This window comes from Lepeophtheirus salmonis, unplaced genomic scaffold (assembly GCF_016086655.4).
Source record: "Lepeophtheirus salmonis unplaced genomic scaffold, UVic_Lsal_1.4 unplaced_contig_710_pilon, whole genome shotgun sequence".
In the NCBI taxonomy this organism is placed as follows: domain Eukaryota; kingdom Metazoa; phylum Arthropoda; class Copepoda; order Siphonostomatoida; family Caligidae; genus Lepeophtheirus; species Lepeophtheirus salmonis.
The window spans coordinates 45,684-65,161 of NW_027295691.1; the positions used below are offsets into that span (position 1 = coordinate 45,684).

Here is a 19,478-nt window from a genome sequence, read left to right on the forward strand (position 1 = left end):
TTATTGCCTACAATATTTCATATTCTGACAGATGCCCCTCAATTAGGTTGATTTTTTCCTCAAAGCTTTTTTCTCTTCATTTATCCCAATCACAACACATAAAATCTGCTGCAGTTTTATATCTTATTTTTTTCATTTCGAGTGAGCATTACAATGGGGAATGAAGGTATTCTGAACTTTATAGTTCGAAATCGTTTTTGCTAAATAATGGACCTAATAAAGAATAACTTCCTTCAGAGTGAATAATTAATATATTGTGTATTTTATATATTTGCTCCACCTTTAATGTAACCATTTCTTTACAACACCATAAACAATAGATTTTAGAACAAAGGTAAACTTTTCATATCATAAATAAATGAACAACAAAACAGTTATTCACATCGTAGTTTATTGAACCAAAGTTTAACAATAAATCCAAATTTAGTCGATAAATTACAATTAAGATATGATATGTGTTTTCTTTATTTTAACTTTATTAATCGATTTTGCTGATAAAATAATGTAGTCAGAAGGAATTTAAACATAAGAGGGCAATGGAGCTGGAGGGGCACCATATGCTGGAGGAGGAGGTGGAGGAAGCTCGGTCACAACGTCGGCAACAAATCCACTGTCTCCTTCTACAGTGTAGGAAACAGTCATGATTTTGCCATCAGCACGCAAAACCTTGTATTGTCCAGAGACGGCTCCATGCTTAGCTTCTTCTTCAGCGCTGAAGTCGTTTCCAGATTCGGCATCAAGAACAGCGTAGTTGTAGGCATATGGTGGGATTGGAGCAGGTGGTGGAGGAGGAGGAGGTGGTGGGGCAGGGGCTGGAGCACCATAACCTGCTGGCGGTTGATCTCCATATGCACATGCAACGAGAGCGAAAATAAGAATTACTTTTGAACACATTTTTGTTGTAGATGTGAATGGGTCTAACGCCTATTTGAAAATGATGGCAATTTGTGGAAACTCTTTTATTTTTATAGTGGTTCTCATACACTTACATAAATATTAAAGTCATTGATTTGGGTGATGTAACAACATACTTGTTTTTCTTCTTTTACTCTAATGTTACTTACCACAATGTTTCTTAGATGCAACATAATGTATATTCATGGTTCATTTTTCAATATATCCAAGTTGAAGTGTATCATACGTAATGTGACAACACATATATTATTTGCATTAATAATGTATATATTTGGTTTAATTAAAATATGTTTAAATGTATTTACAATGTTTCCTGCAATATAATCTAGTTCAGCCAGATAATTGGCTTGAGCTTGAACACAGATTTCTGACGTTTTTGCGTGGCATTTTTCGATGTTATGTCAATTTATGTCATAAAAATATGAGAAAATCGTTTTTCCTTTTAGAAAATTCATTTACAAAAGAGAAAAATGTATCTTCCCACATAATTTCCACTCCCGAATAGCTGGTGATGTCTTTGAGGGAACTTATGTCTGAGTTCACTTAGAGTGGGCATCAGCATGAGATGCAAACTTGACAACAGGAGACAGCAGAGAGCAACAGATATAGGATGGAAAAAAAATTCCACCTTATCTTATGACAAAATCAAAGTCTTTAAAATTATTCTTTAAATAGTAAGTTTTTTGATGTTATCTCATTAGAGGTAAAAACAGTAAAAGTAATACAAATATAAATAAATGAGGTAACAATTTATCAATTTTCTAAAATTAACTCTCATTGATTTTCATTGTACTTCACAATAATGTCTAAAATGGCATTTTTGCTTATAAATAAGGTGATGAAAAATCTATTTAAAAATGGCCAAACGCCCTATTGGCTAAATATTCCTTCTATAACTTAGGATTCCTATTTTCTATTTACTTGTAGATAACTGCATTCATTAATCTTGTCCCAAAACGTCAAGATGTACTTATGATAATATCACAAGTGACGTCACTATATCCTTTTTCTCTTATGATAATTCCTCCGTTTTCTTCCCTTACTATTTCAGTTTACAACATGAATTCAGTCTTTGTTAATGCGGACAAAAAACTCTAACAACGCTGTTTACTAAAAATATTGATCACGTGGTTTTCGTTTCGACACGTGATTTTTATCTTTTAGGTAATCTAAAGCTATATAACAAAGTAGCTATACTATGACGTTAATATGTTTCATTTTCTGTAATTAAGTTTCAACTTGTACAAGGAGATGTTTCTTAGTCCCAAGCAGGGCGTAAAAGAGGAAATGTCTGGGGAAAAGATTGAAAATGCTCCTCCAGATAGTATTAATATTCATTGGTGCATCCAGTCTATATTCATAATAGCAATAAGAAAAACAAAGTAAAAGGGGGAAACATATGTGACATAAATTAATGACATGCATGCATACTGTGAATTCATCTTGACCTGAGTTCCAAACTGTAAGCTTTCATTCTGAATGATAACTTGAAGGAAGGCCCTCTTCAACATAATTTCCCTCCAAGTTTAAAAGGGCAACTGGCAACTCTCTTGACAAACTCTAGGCATATGAGAATGAGAAGACAATTAATATTCAATTGACTCATTATTTAGAGGATATTTACCTATACAGGTAACATATGAAGGAATTATCTATATTCACTTTGGCAAATGTATTATTATCTCCGATTCCTTAGTTGAACTCTATTGGCTATCATCACAGATTGTTACTATTCAGATCCCTCATTCGAAATTCTTTATTTAATAATGAACATTAGACTCCAGATTCAGCAATAAGAATAAACGTAGTTGTAGGCATATGGTTTCTCTGTCTCCTTTCGTCTACCTTTATTCTTTGTTTCTATTCCCTTATAATACGCTCTTCTTCCGCCATCCTTTACTTGTATATATATGTCTCCGACGTCCTTATAACAATCAAATTACAAAGGAATGATTTATTCGAATATACACCGACAATATTAAAAATATGAAGATATATTTTGGCATAGAAGAAGATTATCAAAAAGAAAATACTATATTAAAAGAAAGGTTTGGTTCTGCAAAAAACCATTTATGATACACAAAAACTACATTTATTTATTCCCGAATTAGACCGATCACTAATAGTTCGCTTGTATAGTGAATCGAAGGAGTCAAAAGTGTAATTTGTTATGTAGTTTAAGTTTAAAATGTAAATGATTGACCCAATTATATTGTTATTTTATAAAATATATAAATTTTCAATTATATTATACTTAAATAAGAATTCCAGTATATTTTATTAATCAACAGAAAATATTTATATTAGATATAATACCAGTTAAACGATTAAATATAGAACAATGATACAAACATGCAATCAAAGCGGCTCTATGTAATCTAAATAATGCTCTTGTTGGAAGTGATCCCATTGCGATCCCACTTTTAATTTTGGATATGTTTGAAAACATATTTTGTTGTACAAGGAGATTTTTCCTAGTCCCAAGCAGGATGTAGAAAGACGACATGTCTGGGGAAAAGATTGAAAATGCTCCTCCAGATAGCATTAATACTCATTGGTGCATCCAGTCAATATTCATAATAGTAATAAACGAAACAAAGTAAAAGGGGGAAACATATGTTACCCTCATAAGTGGTATTAATTAATGACATGCATGCATACTGTGAATTCATCTTGACTCGAGTTCCAAACTGTAAGCTTTCATTCTGAATGATAACTTGAAGGAAGGCCCTCTTCAACATAATTTCCATCCAAGTTTAAAAGGGCAACTGGCATTGCTCTATTACAAACTCTAGGTGTATGAGAATGAGAAGACAATTAATATTCAATTGACTCATTATTTAGAGGATATTTACCTATACAGGTAACATATGAAGGAATCATCCATATCCACTTTGGCAAATTTATTATTATCTCTGATCCCTTAGTTGAACTCTATTGGCTATCATCACAGATTGTTACTATTCAGATCCCTCATTCGAAAAATTCTTTATTTAATAATGAACATTAGACGGACTTTTGAAACCGATTGAACATGAACATACTATGCAATGAATAGGAACGTTTTCCGTAGGATAAACTCCCTATTTCAGGTCTATCACCGTAACATATTTTTCAGAAGAAACTTAATTTTCTCCTAGTACTTATTTACTAAGGGAATGCTTTAGAAAAATCGAAACCTTCGAAAATATAGGATGTAAATATTTATGTTGGTTGACACAGAATACATCATTCACTATGATACTTGGGTTTTTGAAAAATTTAATGTCATAAAATAAAGTCATGTTTAACTTATTTTATTTAATTAAAAAAATTTTTTTGTTTTATAAATTCATTAAATTTATTGACAACATACAAATATAAATCAATAAAAGTGAATTTTTGTAATTATTTTTGATGAAAAAAAAACATGATTCAAAATTTAAAAAAAAATAATACAAAATTTGAAATTTCCCTTTAAAAAAATGGTAATTTTGTTTCATAAATCAACTTTTATAAAACTTTTACCAACCTTTGTAAATTTGTACAAAGGTTATTCCAGTAATAATTGTGCTGTTTAGCCACAGCTAATGAAAATATATTAAACTGATTTGATGCACTATGGAAATGCTTTTGTATTTTAACAAATATCATTTAAAGGAAAAAGTATCATGTGTACAATAAGAGTTGTATCCCTTTAAGCAATAATATGCAATGGTAATTTTATTCAAGACCCTATATTTTAATTAATAGATCATGTGAAATAATTATGGTTGATATATGATAACTTCACTGATTTAAAAATAGAGTAGAAGGCAATAGTTTTGCATGAAGTTATATAATCTTTTTAAACTAAGTGTTGTACATATTTCGACCAAAAGATAAATGTAGTACTTGAATAATGAATTTTACAATTTATAAACTCTTCCTTTTTCATGAATTGCTCACAAACAAAGGACTTGTTGTCAAGTAACTTTAGAATAATTTATACATACAATCCAAAATGTTATGTTTAAATTATTACCTATAACTAAAAGTTTTTAAACTATTGTAAAAATTTATAAGAATCAGTGGTTGTTAAACTTAAATGAAGAAAACTGAACATGTAATAGAATGGGATGGAGCAATGGACTGAGCAATATGAAATTGTCCATATGAAGGTCCCTCATTTTACTGGAAATTGTGTTTTGAGCAGGACACTGTTAGTAAATAGTAAATATTGTGAAACTTATGAATTTCTTTCTATATTGAAAAAAAGGAATGACCAATTTTTATTTAGTCTTACCTAAAGCACTTTAAGATAAGGGGATAACAGACGGTTGAAACAATAATTAATTAAAAAACAAGTAAATTATTTTCACTTATGCAAAAATCTATGATAAAAAAATGACTAGAAAAGTACCATGTCTAACATTAATGAGAGTCAAAAATGAACAAAGCATAAGTAAACAAATTTTAAAGCTACCATAATTTAAGTACGAGTTTACTGATGCATCAGAATCAGTATTGAAATTGGCAAGAACCAGCTTGTATGAAATATCGGAATAAACTCAATACTGTCAAATAGTTTCAAAAAAATCATTCATTTTTATCTCCTTGGCAATCAGATCAGTAGATACAGGACAGTAGGACTTGACTGTTTCAATTATTTTATCCACATTTTCGACAATTTACATTGCAGGGTGTGGTGTATCTTCTACATCAATTTTACCGTAAGAAAATTGACGAACCCGAAATTGTGTAATTTTTGGCTGCTAGACTGTTAAGACCATAAAAACCATTTAATTTTCAGTAGCCTGGCTTAAGTTTTCGCCTTTATCGAAGAAAAACTGTATAATATTGCTTATTCTCTCTTCTTTGGGGTATATCATTGACGTACACTCAAACGATAGTTACTATAATTACAATAATTAGTTTACGAAATTCAGGTTTTCTTATTCTGAAGTAACGTTTATTATTGTTATTGTACGTCTTAAACACAAAAATGACCTTCAAGACCTTTAACAGATCCAATTCTTGTCTTTAGGGCTTGTATGACTATTAATAATCTGGCAAATTAAAAAACATAATCTTGGAAAAAAACACATATTGGTACAAAAAATATAATTATGATTAAATGTAGTCAAATACTTTTTCTTCCATATAAATTTCATGTTTCAAAAAATTTTTAATATTTTACTTAAAAATAAATGTTTCAAAGAATATATATGCTTGTGTCTAATTTAAATAAAGACAACTGTAATATTATTGTCTTTGCAACAGGTGTGCATGACCCATCATACTTATTTTTTATTTACATTACATCATGTAATCCTTAAAAGAAATCTGGCCCGTTAAAAGAAAATTTATGTATATATATATATGCATACAGTATTGTTGTTTCTTGAAGAAAGGAATAAGATGGACCAATCACATTATATGTTGTCAATTAACTAAAATAATTGCATTGATGCAAACCTAATAACATTCTTGAGTGGGCACATCCTTCTTCAAGAATTTGTTATGCAATGCTATTCGTCATCTAATGTATCAATAACTGCCTAATGAAACAGGTTGCAGATAGCAAATTACTTGCTACATGTGAGTAATAATAATTTCAATTTTTCCTTAATAATAAAGTAATCAAACTGTTTCATGAAAATTTATCAACATTATTGCTAAAAAGTCGAAGATGAGAAACCCTTTATTCCATTCTTTTGTTAGTATATGGGATTTCAAACATTATGAACATTACACGTGAATTGGTTAAAAATCATTAGATTATCTCAATTTTGTATCTACCTACACCAAAAGAAACCATTAATTGTAAAATTTTATATTTTATTTAGTTTTATATAAGATATGGGGTGAAACACTTTGTTGTTTATTCGCTTGATGTAGCAGAGTTCCCACATCACTTTTTAAAGCATTGCGTAGCTTGTGCGGTATTTTTAATCATGAAGAAACAGTGTAAAATAGTTTTTGAGTAACAAAAGTATTATTTCACTAAGCACAATAACTCACAAACTAAAGAATAGTTAAGAACAGATTGTCTTGAAATTTTGTGAGCTGTCGTTTGAAGGTTGGTACAAACTGGAAGTGAGGTTGCATTTTTTAAATAGTGCCATCTATGTATGGAGCCTGAGACTTTCCAGCCCATGTGATTTATAAACAAGTTAAGCCTCTCATATCTCTCAAGACCATATAATTTCGACTCTAATCTTTTTTTCTTATACTAATGATACAGGGTCGTTCGAGTCAATCCGGACCCTCATTAATTACAACCTGAACAATGAGAAAAGCTTTGAATTTTGTTATTTTAATTTTAAAGTGAGAGATTCAGCTGTACTTTTATGTTAATTGCGCTACTTTTCATTCAAAACGAGTATTTACAAGAGAGGATACCTGGAAGAACACTATCATGTAACTTGGTAGCGCCGACGCAGCCAGGATTAAATCAACAATATACTATGGTACCCAAACAGCACCGTCTACAACGTTTCCTACCGCTTGACCCCCTCTCACAAGGTCTGCAATACTCAAAACTTGTTAAAAGAAGAGAAGGTGCAATTTGTGGACCCCAACACCTGACCCTTTAACTACCCCTATATGAATCCCATGGATTACTTCTTTAAGGGGAGTTAGAGAGGAAGATCTTTGGGAATTCACACAGCAGTATCGACTCCTTGAAGCCCTGGATCTTTAAATAGGGGGACAAAGTCTGCCTCGCAGACGTCTTAAATGCCAAGGCATAGAATCGAAAGAATGATTGGATAAGATGGCAGACACATTGAATAATTATTTTCTTTTGTATAGTTATAACTTTTAAATAAAATTTCAAACCTTTATTTGCTTCCTTTTATGACAAGGATACAGTTAAATTTCATCCAGTTTTACCTGAGCAACCAGGTAAATTGATTTTAAAGTTACTCTTTGAAAAAAAATAAAAAAAATGCTACAGAATCGAGTCAAATGCTTGTCCAATCTTACGTTGATCTTTCTTTTGTTTGGCTAAATCCCATTGCTTTGAGAGGTTTAAAAACTGGATCAAAATTACCCGTTTTCCTTCTTAAATCTAAGAAAAATACCTCTTATTGACATTTTTTAGCCTGCAAATATCTTGAATTTTCCTAAATAGACATTAACCTTAGAAAAAAATCCTTTTTACTATTTTATTTTTTCTGAAATGCACGTGTGTAGAAAGATTGTCTTACAGGTCATTTTGACGCAATTATTAAAAAAGATATTTTATATTATAAAGAATTCTAGAAAATCATATACATATTTAGGAAACCCTTTAGGTTATTGAGGTATATTCTTGTAGAGACCAACCTTGATCATTTTGGATAGAGTGTAATATTATTCCTATTGCAGAAGAATATCAATATCTTGAGTTTGAAGAAGATATATTAGAAGAAATCTTGAATACTTGGCTCGTCCTCATATGAAGAAAATATTTTTTCGCTAAATGTTGTATTTTCTTGTCAAAAAAAGTTTAATTTTGTTCAATATTGGAAAAATCAGTCAAAAGAGGAGGAATTATACTCGTAACATTATTATAATAACTCCTAGGCTCACACAACATGCCATAGCCTTTTAAAAAGACATCCTTTCAGTTTGTGATATAACGACGGACTAGTATCCATTAAAAATAATTATTCATTTATTTATATAATTTGGTTACTCCATTAAAAATATACTACACCTCAAAGTCGTAGTACATGTTACTTTGCAAAATATATTTAAGATCCTGCCAAACTTATTTCAAAAGTAAATTGATGGGTTGGAACGAATAGGAGTTGTAAACTAGTTTCTGAAAACTATAACATTAATTATGTAAGACCTAAAATAACAACATAAAAATAACCGTATTAAAGTTTAAATTCAACCTTATACATGCATAGGCATCTTTATATTCTGTTCATTAAGGATTTGATTAAGATATAATTTCATTGCTAGCAATTTGATAATCTTACCAACCTGTGGGGCATGGGCTGAATTTTGGCCTGCCTAATGTTTAGGTGAGGTGCATTACCCATTCTCACTTCAAATAGTATATTTTAACAATATTGTCGCAACATCAGCAAATTCCTTAGAACTCTCATAATACGTACACACATTAAAAAAGATTGACAGTGGTTCCTATTTTCTGAGACTTTAACAGAGTTGCCAGACTAGCTTTTTTAGTAGTATTACCTTGAAAAATTAGATTTGGCTTTAAGTTATATTTGGTCTAAAATTGAAATAAATTTGTATTAAAAAGGTTTTTTATCTATCCTTTTTTCAAGAAATTTAACAGGATAGTTTCTGGGCTCCATTACAATATTTCAAGAAATAATGCAGCCCATTATATTAACATCCCTGATAAATCAGACTTGATCACTTTGTTAAGAAAATGGTCATAAGAGAATTTTTATTTTACAAAATATACCTCAGCCAACAGCCTGTGCAGGTGGACAACTGGTCCCTAAGGTGGATCGAAACCTATTGTAAACACTATCCTGAGTATTAAGGACCCCTTCGAATATATTATAATACAAGCCGGTCCACAAGGGTGATCAAAATCTATCGTTGCCGCTATCCCGGGTATCAAGAATCCCTTATAGTATCTTAGAAATCCATTATAAATCTACATAGAAATTCCTATCACCCACAAACTCAGGAATCATATGAGAGAGCAAATGGAGACATACAAGACACTCTCATTATGTGGCAACTTGACAACAAGAAAAGTGAATATGCTAATGGACAGTTATTTGTTCAGTACAAATGGTACAAATTTAATTTTCAGAGTATGTACCTCCGTTAGCCACACATTTTTTCATCTTTCAGGAAATTTATCGATGCCTTTTCTAAAAATGCATTGTCTTTGCCTGCAAACCAGCCATCCATCCATTTTTCGGCTTTAGCGTGTGAATTCAAGCGTAAATCATTGAGTGCCTGGCCCATCGATGCAAACAAGTGATAATCGAAGGACGCCAGATCTGGTGAGTTAGCCACATGAGCAATAGGTTCACATTTGTACTATTCAACAAGCTGGTGGGCGGTTATAGAGTAATGCAGTAGTGCGTTGTCATCAAGGAAAATTAAATTGTGTTGCCTTGTTTCATATTTTGGGTGTTTTTGGCGTATAGCGTATAGTCCGGTGGTCAGCATCTAATTTTTCTGCGAGCTGTTTATTTTATAAATATTGCAGCAAATGGTTATTTCCTAGATCAAAATGTGTTATATGATTTAAATCATAAAGCACTATATACAATCTACGTCCTCCTTATGCATACAACTACGCTGTTTTTGATGTAAAATCTGAAATGACTTTAGTGCCGAAGAAAAATCTAAGTATGGTGCCATCTCTGATCAATACAAGGTTTTGCGTGCTGATGGTGTGATCATGACTGTTTCCGAAACTGTTGAAGGTGAAAGTGGATTTGTTGCTGACGTAGTCACTGAGATTCCTCCTCCTCCAGCCTATGGTCCTCCTCCTCCACCATTATCCACATAAGCCTAATTCCGTCATCTTTAAGCTATAACGTCTCCCATAGATGAACTTCTTGTTGATTTAGTATATGCAAATATGTATCTATGATCGCATTTAAACCATGAAATAAATTTGAATAATTGTAAATAGTTTTTATAAAGTCTTACTCAAATTTATAAATCAATTAATAATTACCCTTACACAAAATTAAATCTGAGTAATACTACAATTTGGAAAGGTTCTTTACATCAAATTAGCTTTGGAAGTAAAGTTAAAAGTTTAAACTCATCCAAGTATTATTTAATTTTTTAGAAATAATGAAGTCGAATCGAAAGAGAATATTTTTATTCTGAAATACATTAATAAGAAAACATATTTACAGAATAAACCTATCTTAATATGTTTAAATACATTTTTAAGTTAAATAAATAATTTAATGACAAATATATTTTTTTTAAACTAACTGATCTTTTTACTTAATTAATTAATTGGCTCCTATTGGGATTCAAATTTCTACTTAGATTTGAAAAAAAATCAATTCTTTTTTTCACGTCATAACTTGATAAACTGTATCCCCAAAATTATTTAAATCTGTCAAAAATGATTACTATCTTTGATTTGTTAAGAATTATTAGATAAAAATAAAAGCTAAACCTTTATATGGAATCATACGCTTTCGTTTGCAATTTTATCCCTTACAGAGTTTTCAAACTAAAATAACGTTCTTAGTTTTATGTGAATCCGTCTTTTGAAATTAAGATTCTAGACAGATTAGCTTAAATTTCACAATTATTTTTCATGGAAAGAGAATGTTGCAAATAATAACTTCGTTTTTTTTTTTTTTTTTTTGCAAATGAATAAAATTCAATTATGTTATTATCTTTGAGTGCAGGATCTGGAACTATATAATTTGCTGTATTTCTTAAGAGTCTGGATGTCATCAAGAGTGAAGTTCAATTCAAATTTATGCCTTCTAGGCATAGGCAAATATCTTGTAAAGATTATGATCTACAAATTCAAAATTTATTCTTATAAATTTGTTTAACATGTATTGATCTTCTTGATCTGCTGCAATCATGGGAAAAAGTAATGATGGAGTTTCTCATTTTTGTCAAAGGAGATAATAAATTTACGGATCAGTTCCAAATTTGGACGGGCTGCATTTACTTCAAATAGCACTGTAAGTATATAATAGCATTTTTAAAACTCAATCATCCATGGATTTGCAAGATGCCCAGTACGGTGCCAATAAAATCCTTTTTTTTTTAAGTAAAGAAATGAGGGTGCAAAATAAAAAAATATGATTAAGAAAGTTTGAACAATTTTTTTTCAATGATGCCATATGGTATCATTGGGAACATATCAAAGGAAATGATAATTATTCCATATGGCTTCAGTGGGAAAATGCTATAGTATTATTGAAAGGCAAAATAAAACAATAATTTTTTTGAGGTCTAAATAATATAATAAAAATGGAAAAGGGTAAATTCCTTTTAATTCCCTTTCTAAAAAATGTTATATTGATGTACTTATTATTAAATACATTCCTAAAAATAAAATTAAAAACAATTTTCAAAATAGATTTGGCAAATATTGAAAGGTTACGAATATTTTTGGTCTCAACTGTATTTGTATTGCCAATTATCGCCAATTTTTGATCAAAATCAGACCTTATTTTCCTTATCTCATTCTATATCTCTCAACTCTCTCTATATCTCCAAACTTCTTTTCTCCCTCTGTATTTTTCTACATCCCTCTTGTCTCCTTTCCTCTACCTTCATTCTTTGTTTCTATTCCGTTATATTACGCTCTTCTTCAGTTATCCTTTACTAGTATATATATGTCTCCCACGTCTTTATAAGCCGAATGATTTATTCCAATATGTACGGACAATAAGAAGATATATTTTTGCACAGAAGAAGATTATAAATAAGAAAATTCCTACAATTTTTTTTTAAATGCACTATGTTTAACATTCCCGTGATAATCCCTAAAGATAACCTTTAATATGAAAATAATATATTTACAAAAAAATAACACATAAATGCAGTAATTACAGAACACAAATCAAATGCATACGAGGAAGGGAATTTACAACAACTACGCCTGGGCGCGGTTCTTATAATAACCAGACATAGAAAAGGGGATACCCCATGTCTACCCATCAAACATTTAAAAAAAAGGATACAAGAAAAAAGAAAACAATTACAGGTATTTGTTCATTAAAGTAAGGAGGGCAACATTATGTACTCCAGAGCTTATACGTCACGAAAAGCATGGGTGTGGTTCATATGTCATTCATAGACAAACTAACAACTATAATCAAATAACCATGAAAACGACTTCCCTCATTCAATGTTTATTGAGTGCATTCTTGATCTATAACTAGATTCTCTTTAGAATTGTAATGGCAAAAAAATATTTTGATGGCCATAGGAACTAACTTTTTCAAATGATAGAGAGCACATAATGCCTCCAAAAAAACTCCAGTTCAGTTTGGTAACTGTATGTTACCACAGTTTTCCAAAATACAAGTACCGTCATATTTCATAAACCAAATCGATTTTTGAGGCATCTGTATAAGTGTTAAAAAATTTTGAATTAATTGTTCCTACTTGCTTATATTTAACAAGTAAAAATTATATTAATTTTTCTCTTTAATGGTGTTATAAAAATATTTAACATTGATTTCAACTCTTCTTTCATTAGCCAAGCCCTTTTTCTTTATTTGTAGAATTTCAGATTATTCGAATAACTTCCTCTTTTCTCCTATGGGTTGCTATTGATCGTCCTTTTATGCTTTGTTGTATAGGTTCTACATAAATCAAGACTTCCATAGATCTAGAGGGAGTAGTTTTATTACACTACAAAACAAAACAATATTATTTCAACTGTTTTTTCTTCTCAAACTGAATCTTATGCCATATTATTAACAATGCCCATATTCCTGCTCCGTAAGTCAAAAACGTTTCTATATAGGTTTTACGTATTTATCTAACATATATTGGTCATAAAGCCTACTGCAATCATTTTACTAGTATAAAATAACGACTTTTTGACTTCCTGATGGAGTAATCCAAATGCCCTTTCCCATTCCATTTTCAGAGGCTGACTAAATCAAGATACATGTATCGGCTTACACATTCTATCATTTTACCATTTGTATGCAGTATTTTTGTATCCACTTTTTGACACCTGGTGAATAGCCTGCATTTTATTTTATTTTCAGCAAAGATAAGACAAATCTTATCCAAACACATACTTATTTCATTCCCCTATTTTACATAATATAATACATGACTGATCTATCCCAGTTATTCAAATTTTGATCTTGTATGTATGATGCATTTTTTATAATATATGTAGATATATTATTAAAAAAAGACCCAAACAAAAAATTAGGTTATAGCTATTCACAACACCCATTAAAATCCCACAATAACTTAGGGACTCTGTGAATTAGAAGAGAAGTTGTAAAAATATTTTTTAATATCAAATTCTCATCTGAAATATTTATATTTTTGTAACTACATTATCGTTAAGTATTATTGAATGAAAATATGCCAGCTTCATTCAAAAATCAATAGATATATATAATTTGGGTAAGTGTAAAATGTTTCAAGATTATGTTCAAATTTTTTATTGTCTTTTTTTATGAAAAGGAACATTTTAAGACCTTTGGAGCACTCCTTTTCCTCGATAAAGTTTCTTAAGAACCACTTAAATAAATTATTTTGGTAAATTTGAGTACCAAAGATTTGAACACAGTGTCCAATTGGGGAAGGTAAATTTAATTTTTAATTTAAGCCTTGAAGAAAACATTTACATTATTTCGAAAATTATTAACGGAACAGATTTAAAAAATAAAATAAGCCCAATAAACAACCTTCTAAATTATTTAGAAATACAAAAACCAAACATCTCTAGAATTGAGACTGAAATATTCTCGTAACATCTTCCGTACTTCATATTTTTGCACCATCTAATGTGTACTCATTTTGGGCAAATAGAACCTAATCCACCGCACTTTTATTTGCAGAGGCCCTTTCTAATGAAAGTTTATTTCTCTGTCTAACCCTATAAATTTTACCATTGAACTATGGATGATGTCATGTGGCATCATCCACTTCAAATTTGATTTTTGGGGTAATGAATATGTCGATGGGTCCAGGTAGTTCCCATAGGTAGATTGCATGACAATAGTGACATTTTGCATCAGTGTTGTTGTTAATTGAGCATTATGCTTCTGTCATACTTGATCAGATTCTCATGAAGTGTTCTTGAGGGGTTTGTCCACACTGCTCTGCTTACAACCGCAGATAACTAATAAGGTATACAGAATATTGGTTTAATTATTTATTATAGTTGAATGTAAATATCCTATAGATTGTACTAGAATCTCTTACTAAAATGTAATGTTCATTGTAGCGACTCTAGCTAGATTCATATCTAAATTTTCCTTCTCTGGTATTTGATTATAGTGTAATAAAACATTTTAAATAATGAAAATATTTCAAAACTTTACCAACTGTTGGTAAGGTTGATGGTTCCATCACAGAAATACGTTGGCCTAAATAAGGAATTTCCATACAGCTTCTAGTAGCAGATTTAACTTTAAATAAAAATAAATTGCTTTTATACAAATGTTGCTTTTATGATGTCCAATCTGCAATTATACATATGTATAGTTGTAATTGGTAATATATTTGTTATATTGCCATCAAACTCATTCCATTTAAAGCACAGAATGTCAATACTTTAGATTCACTTCAAAATTATTTGAAATAACCCTTTGGATTGTTCTAGGTTTACTATCCAATATTTCTTAAACTACATTATTTGCATAATTAAGAAGATGAAACATACTTCTTTTTAATCTAAAATTCTAGAAAGATAAATAAATATAATTTGTGATATGATTTAAATTTAAATAAAATCATTTGACCAATTACTCTGTTTAAAAAAAATGATTCTTGTGATTTCTCCAATATTTTTTTTTTGACACATAAAGAATGTAATCATTTTTTTATGAATATGAATGCAAAATGCAAACGCCTTTTCAAAAAAAAAAAAAAAAAAAGAAAGACAAATATCCGTAACAAAGGAGCGATAAAAACCTGTTGAATATATGAATCAAATTTTGATAACTAATGACTTAACTATAAAATGAAACAATGTTTCATACTCTACATCAATACATTGTCAACAACAAGACTAACCACAATTCAAGGAAAAATGATTGGAAAATTAGCTATTCTTTGTATCGCTTTTGCTATTGCTCAAGGAGCTCCATCAGCACCTGCTTCCTACGGAGCACCGCCACCACCTCCTCCCCCTCCCCCACCTCCTCCTTATGCATACAACTACGCTGTTCTTGATGCAGAATCTGGCAATGACTTCAGTGCCGAAGAAGAATCTAAGTATGGAGCCATCTCTGGTCAATACAAGGTCCTGCGTGCTGATGGTGTGATCATGACAGTTTCCTACACTGTTGAAGGGGAAAGCGGATTTGTTGCTGACGTAGTCACTGAGCTTCCTCCACCTCCTCCTCCAGCCTATGGTCCTCCTCCTGCACCTTTACCCACATATGTCTAATTCTGCCTTCTTTAATATATAACACCTGCCATAGATGATTTAATATTTGCAAATATGTATCTATGATCGTATTTAAACCGTGAAATATATTTGAATGATTGCGAATAGTTTTTATAAGTCATTCATAAATCAATTAACAATTATCCTTACACAAATTAGATCTCCATAATTAATTCATTTTTTAGAAGTAATGAAGTTGAATAGAAAGATAATATTTTCATTCTTAGGTACACAAAAAGAATCAATACAAGAAATAAGAAAATGGATTACACTTTTCAGGGTAGAGAAAGTTCTTCTTCCGCTACATCCTTCATTTTTGAGGGAACTTTCAGCTCCCTTTGAGAGCCTTTTGGTTGACGTTGAAGGTTAGTCTTAAATCCCAGGCAGAGATGCCTAGATCTTGATAATTATTATATGGTGATTTCTTTATACATATTAAAGAATTGGTTTCAGAATAGTGTATAGAGATGGTATCGAAATCGGCGGACATTTGGTATCAGTGCATCATACACTTAAAATATTATTTTTTCGATTAATATGTTTGTGGCTTCTTTCATCAGATTCTTACACGTATATAATCAATTCTCATTTTCTCAACTAAAATCATTATCACTCATTCTACACAGATTGCTTTTACATGGAACCAGAAAATTCTGGTTTTTTTTTTAAATTCCGTAACTGATTCTACTTGCAACTAAAAATACTTGATTCTCAGTGAATTAGGATTTAACAATTAATTTGATAGCAAAATGTTAAAAGACTTTTTAAACACCATGTATATTATGTTTACTGACTTCCATGTTGCAAGTTATATTTATAAATTCTGAAACTAAAATGTAACAAATATATCTAACGTGTATTAGACCAATTGTGAAATGCTTCTAGATTACCAGAATGGCCTCACTACCTTAAACATATTTCGATAGAGTTTATTCAATGCTCTTCTTGACATTACATTTTTGATTTCTATTTATTTGCAACCCTTTAAATTACAAAACATTGGTTTGTCTAACAATTACTTATATTGTCTCTGAAATTCAGATATCTAAAATACATAAAAATGGGAACATTAGGAGCTAAATATTTATCATATCAATGGCATTCTCCTGTCGAGTTTTTCACACGAGAAAACTTAAATAATGATAAAGATTTGTTTCTTTTATAGACATAAATTAAAGCGTATTCACAAAACCAACTTTTGACATTACTGGTGTAGACCAATCCTTTTTTTCTTCCATCTCTTGTTAGACATATTTTTATAAATTGTAAGGAGACCTAAACTTTATAACTCATCATGAAATGGATATTCTTTGTTAATAATATTGTACTTGCTACCCCAAAATTAGAAATAATCCAAAGGACTTTTTAACCTCGGATAAAAAAAAATTCTCCAATTCTTATTTTAACATATAGAAAGTACAATAATAATATACTTGTTTAACCCTTTACGCCCGTATTTGACGAATTCGTCAAATCATAAATAAATACCTATATTAGGAAGAAATAAAGAAGTAGAGTTTAGAAACCGATTAAAAACAGTAAATAATATGTTCTGTATACGTTATGTGTTAGTGTTTGATCAGAAAAGCGTGACGCTTTTCATTTTAAACAAAAACTTTAGTGGTACATCACGTGCATTTTGTTTCTCTCTGACCTTATTTTACTTTACACCATGGAAACAATTAAAGTATCCAGAACATATTTATTTCAATAAAATACATATATCTTTGATTGTAAAATCTTAAACTGAACTCATTTTTTCTCTGGGTCGTCAGGTTTCAGAAATGTTTTGACATTATAGTAATTCGTGACTAATATCATTCAGATACATTTTCCCCCATTAAGACAATCACCAAATTCAAGTACGACGAACAAAACTTATGTAAGAAGGACTTTTGTTATTATAAAGTGATTCATTGATTCTGTATCCTCTTCTGAACCCGACATATTTCCATTTTAGTCTGAGAAATGATGAAAAAGGACACTCATCTTGGCACCATTATAATTTATTCATCATTCATAGTGGTAAGGAGTAACATAGTTCATGTTGTTAAAAAATATCTCATCTTTTATTTAAAATAAGACCTATTTAAAAAATAAGGATATCCAAGGACATTAGTTCGATTTAGTATTTTTTGAGAGATCACATTTTTTAAGGGGGTATACACGCAAATATACAACATTATTTTACATAGTTTACGATTTCAATATCCCCATAATGACGTCATTAATACTGCGCTTTGCACAAATTCAGATAAAATTATTTTTCTACGCAGAAATACCAGCACAGCTGAGGTTAAAAATTTATAAAAAAGCTCAACGTCAGAAAATTTGTCCTCCCTCAAAGTTTTCATATTTTTCATGCCATTTATTTAGGCGTTGTTTTCTCAGCGCACTGTAGACTATTTTCTCATTCCTACGTAAAACATAGTTAGATGAATTAAATAAACGACATAACACTATCTTCTTTGTCACTTGTCACAAGTGTCTAACATATGATTAAAATTATATAAAATTAATTTAAATGAAACCGGAACAAAAAACAAAGAAATGAAACAAACGCATATCAACAAACATAATGAGGAAAAATGCATCTCATTTATGACGGATGCACCAGCAATATATTTTTCGAAACATGAATCAAGTACATGAAAGGAAGAGAATTAGCCACAACTTCGTCTAGGCGTGGTTCATATGACAAACATGTAAAAGGGATACCCATGTCTACCCAACAAACTTAAAAAAGGAAAGCATTACAGGTTTTTGTACATTAAAGTAAAAAATGCAACAAATATGTACTCCAAGAGCTTATACGTCATGGAAAACATGGGTGTGGTTGATACCTCCTTCATAGACAAATTTACAACTATAATGAAATAACTAATCAAAAAGGACTTCCCTCATACAATATTCTTGAGTAAATTTTAAATGTACAACTAGTCTCTCTTAACATAATTTATAAACACAGTTAGTGAGCTGTGTAAAAAACAATTTCACTGATTTTTGAGGCCTTAAAGATGAAAAAATTAACCTTGTCATGAATATTTGATTAGCAAAATTTCTTACACCAAACCAATTTATGAAAGTATTTTTCATCATTAAAAGCTATCAGTTAGCTTAATAAATGTTATGTTATGTAAAAAAAGTAATCCATTACCTTAGTTTTTTGCATTTCAATTTCAATGTATCATCATTAAAAAAATATAAGTTAGCTTAGCAAAAGCTAAATTTATAAAAAAAAAACAATAAAAAAAATAACATGACCTTAGGTTTTGATCTTACATTTTCAAGGTCTGTTCTTTTTAACTTTAATAAAATAAAGATAGAGTTCTTATAATTTTTTTAAATTAAAACTTATAGATAATTCATAGAATAAGAAATAATGGCGTTATTTGTTCTATTGCAAGTTAGGGAAATTGCCCGTATTTTGATCAAACTTCATGATGAATAATAACACATTATAAATTTGCTTCATATTATTTATGACAAATATCTAAACATATTTTTTGTTCCATCCCACAAGGGAGTACCT

General features: G+C 30.2%; 2 protein-coding genes across 2 annotated transcripts; one reads left to right on the forward strand and one right to left on the reverse strand.

Moving 5' to 3' along the window:
* Positions 1-374: 374 nt before the first annotated feature.
* Positions 375-950, reverse strand: LOC121131477 (cuticle protein 7-like). Its single transcript, XM_040726904.2, has one exon. The coding sequence runs from the start codon at positions 892-894 to the stop codon at positions 520-522; it is 375 nt and encodes a 124-aa protein (XP_040582838.1). The 5' UTR covers positions 895-950; the 3' UTR covers positions 375-519.
* A 14,582-nt stretch (positions 951-15,532) lies between these two features.
* On the forward strand, positions 15,533-16,051 carry LOC121131476 (pupal cuticle protein Edg-84A). The gene has a single exon (XM_040726903.2). The coding sequence runs from the start codon at positions 15,587-15,589 to the stop codon at positions 15,944-15,946; it is 360 nt and encodes a 119-aa protein (XP_040582837.2). The 5' UTR covers positions 15,533-15,586; the 3' UTR covers positions 15,947-16,051.
* The last annotated feature ends 3,427 nt before the right edge of the window (positions 16,052-19,478 follow it).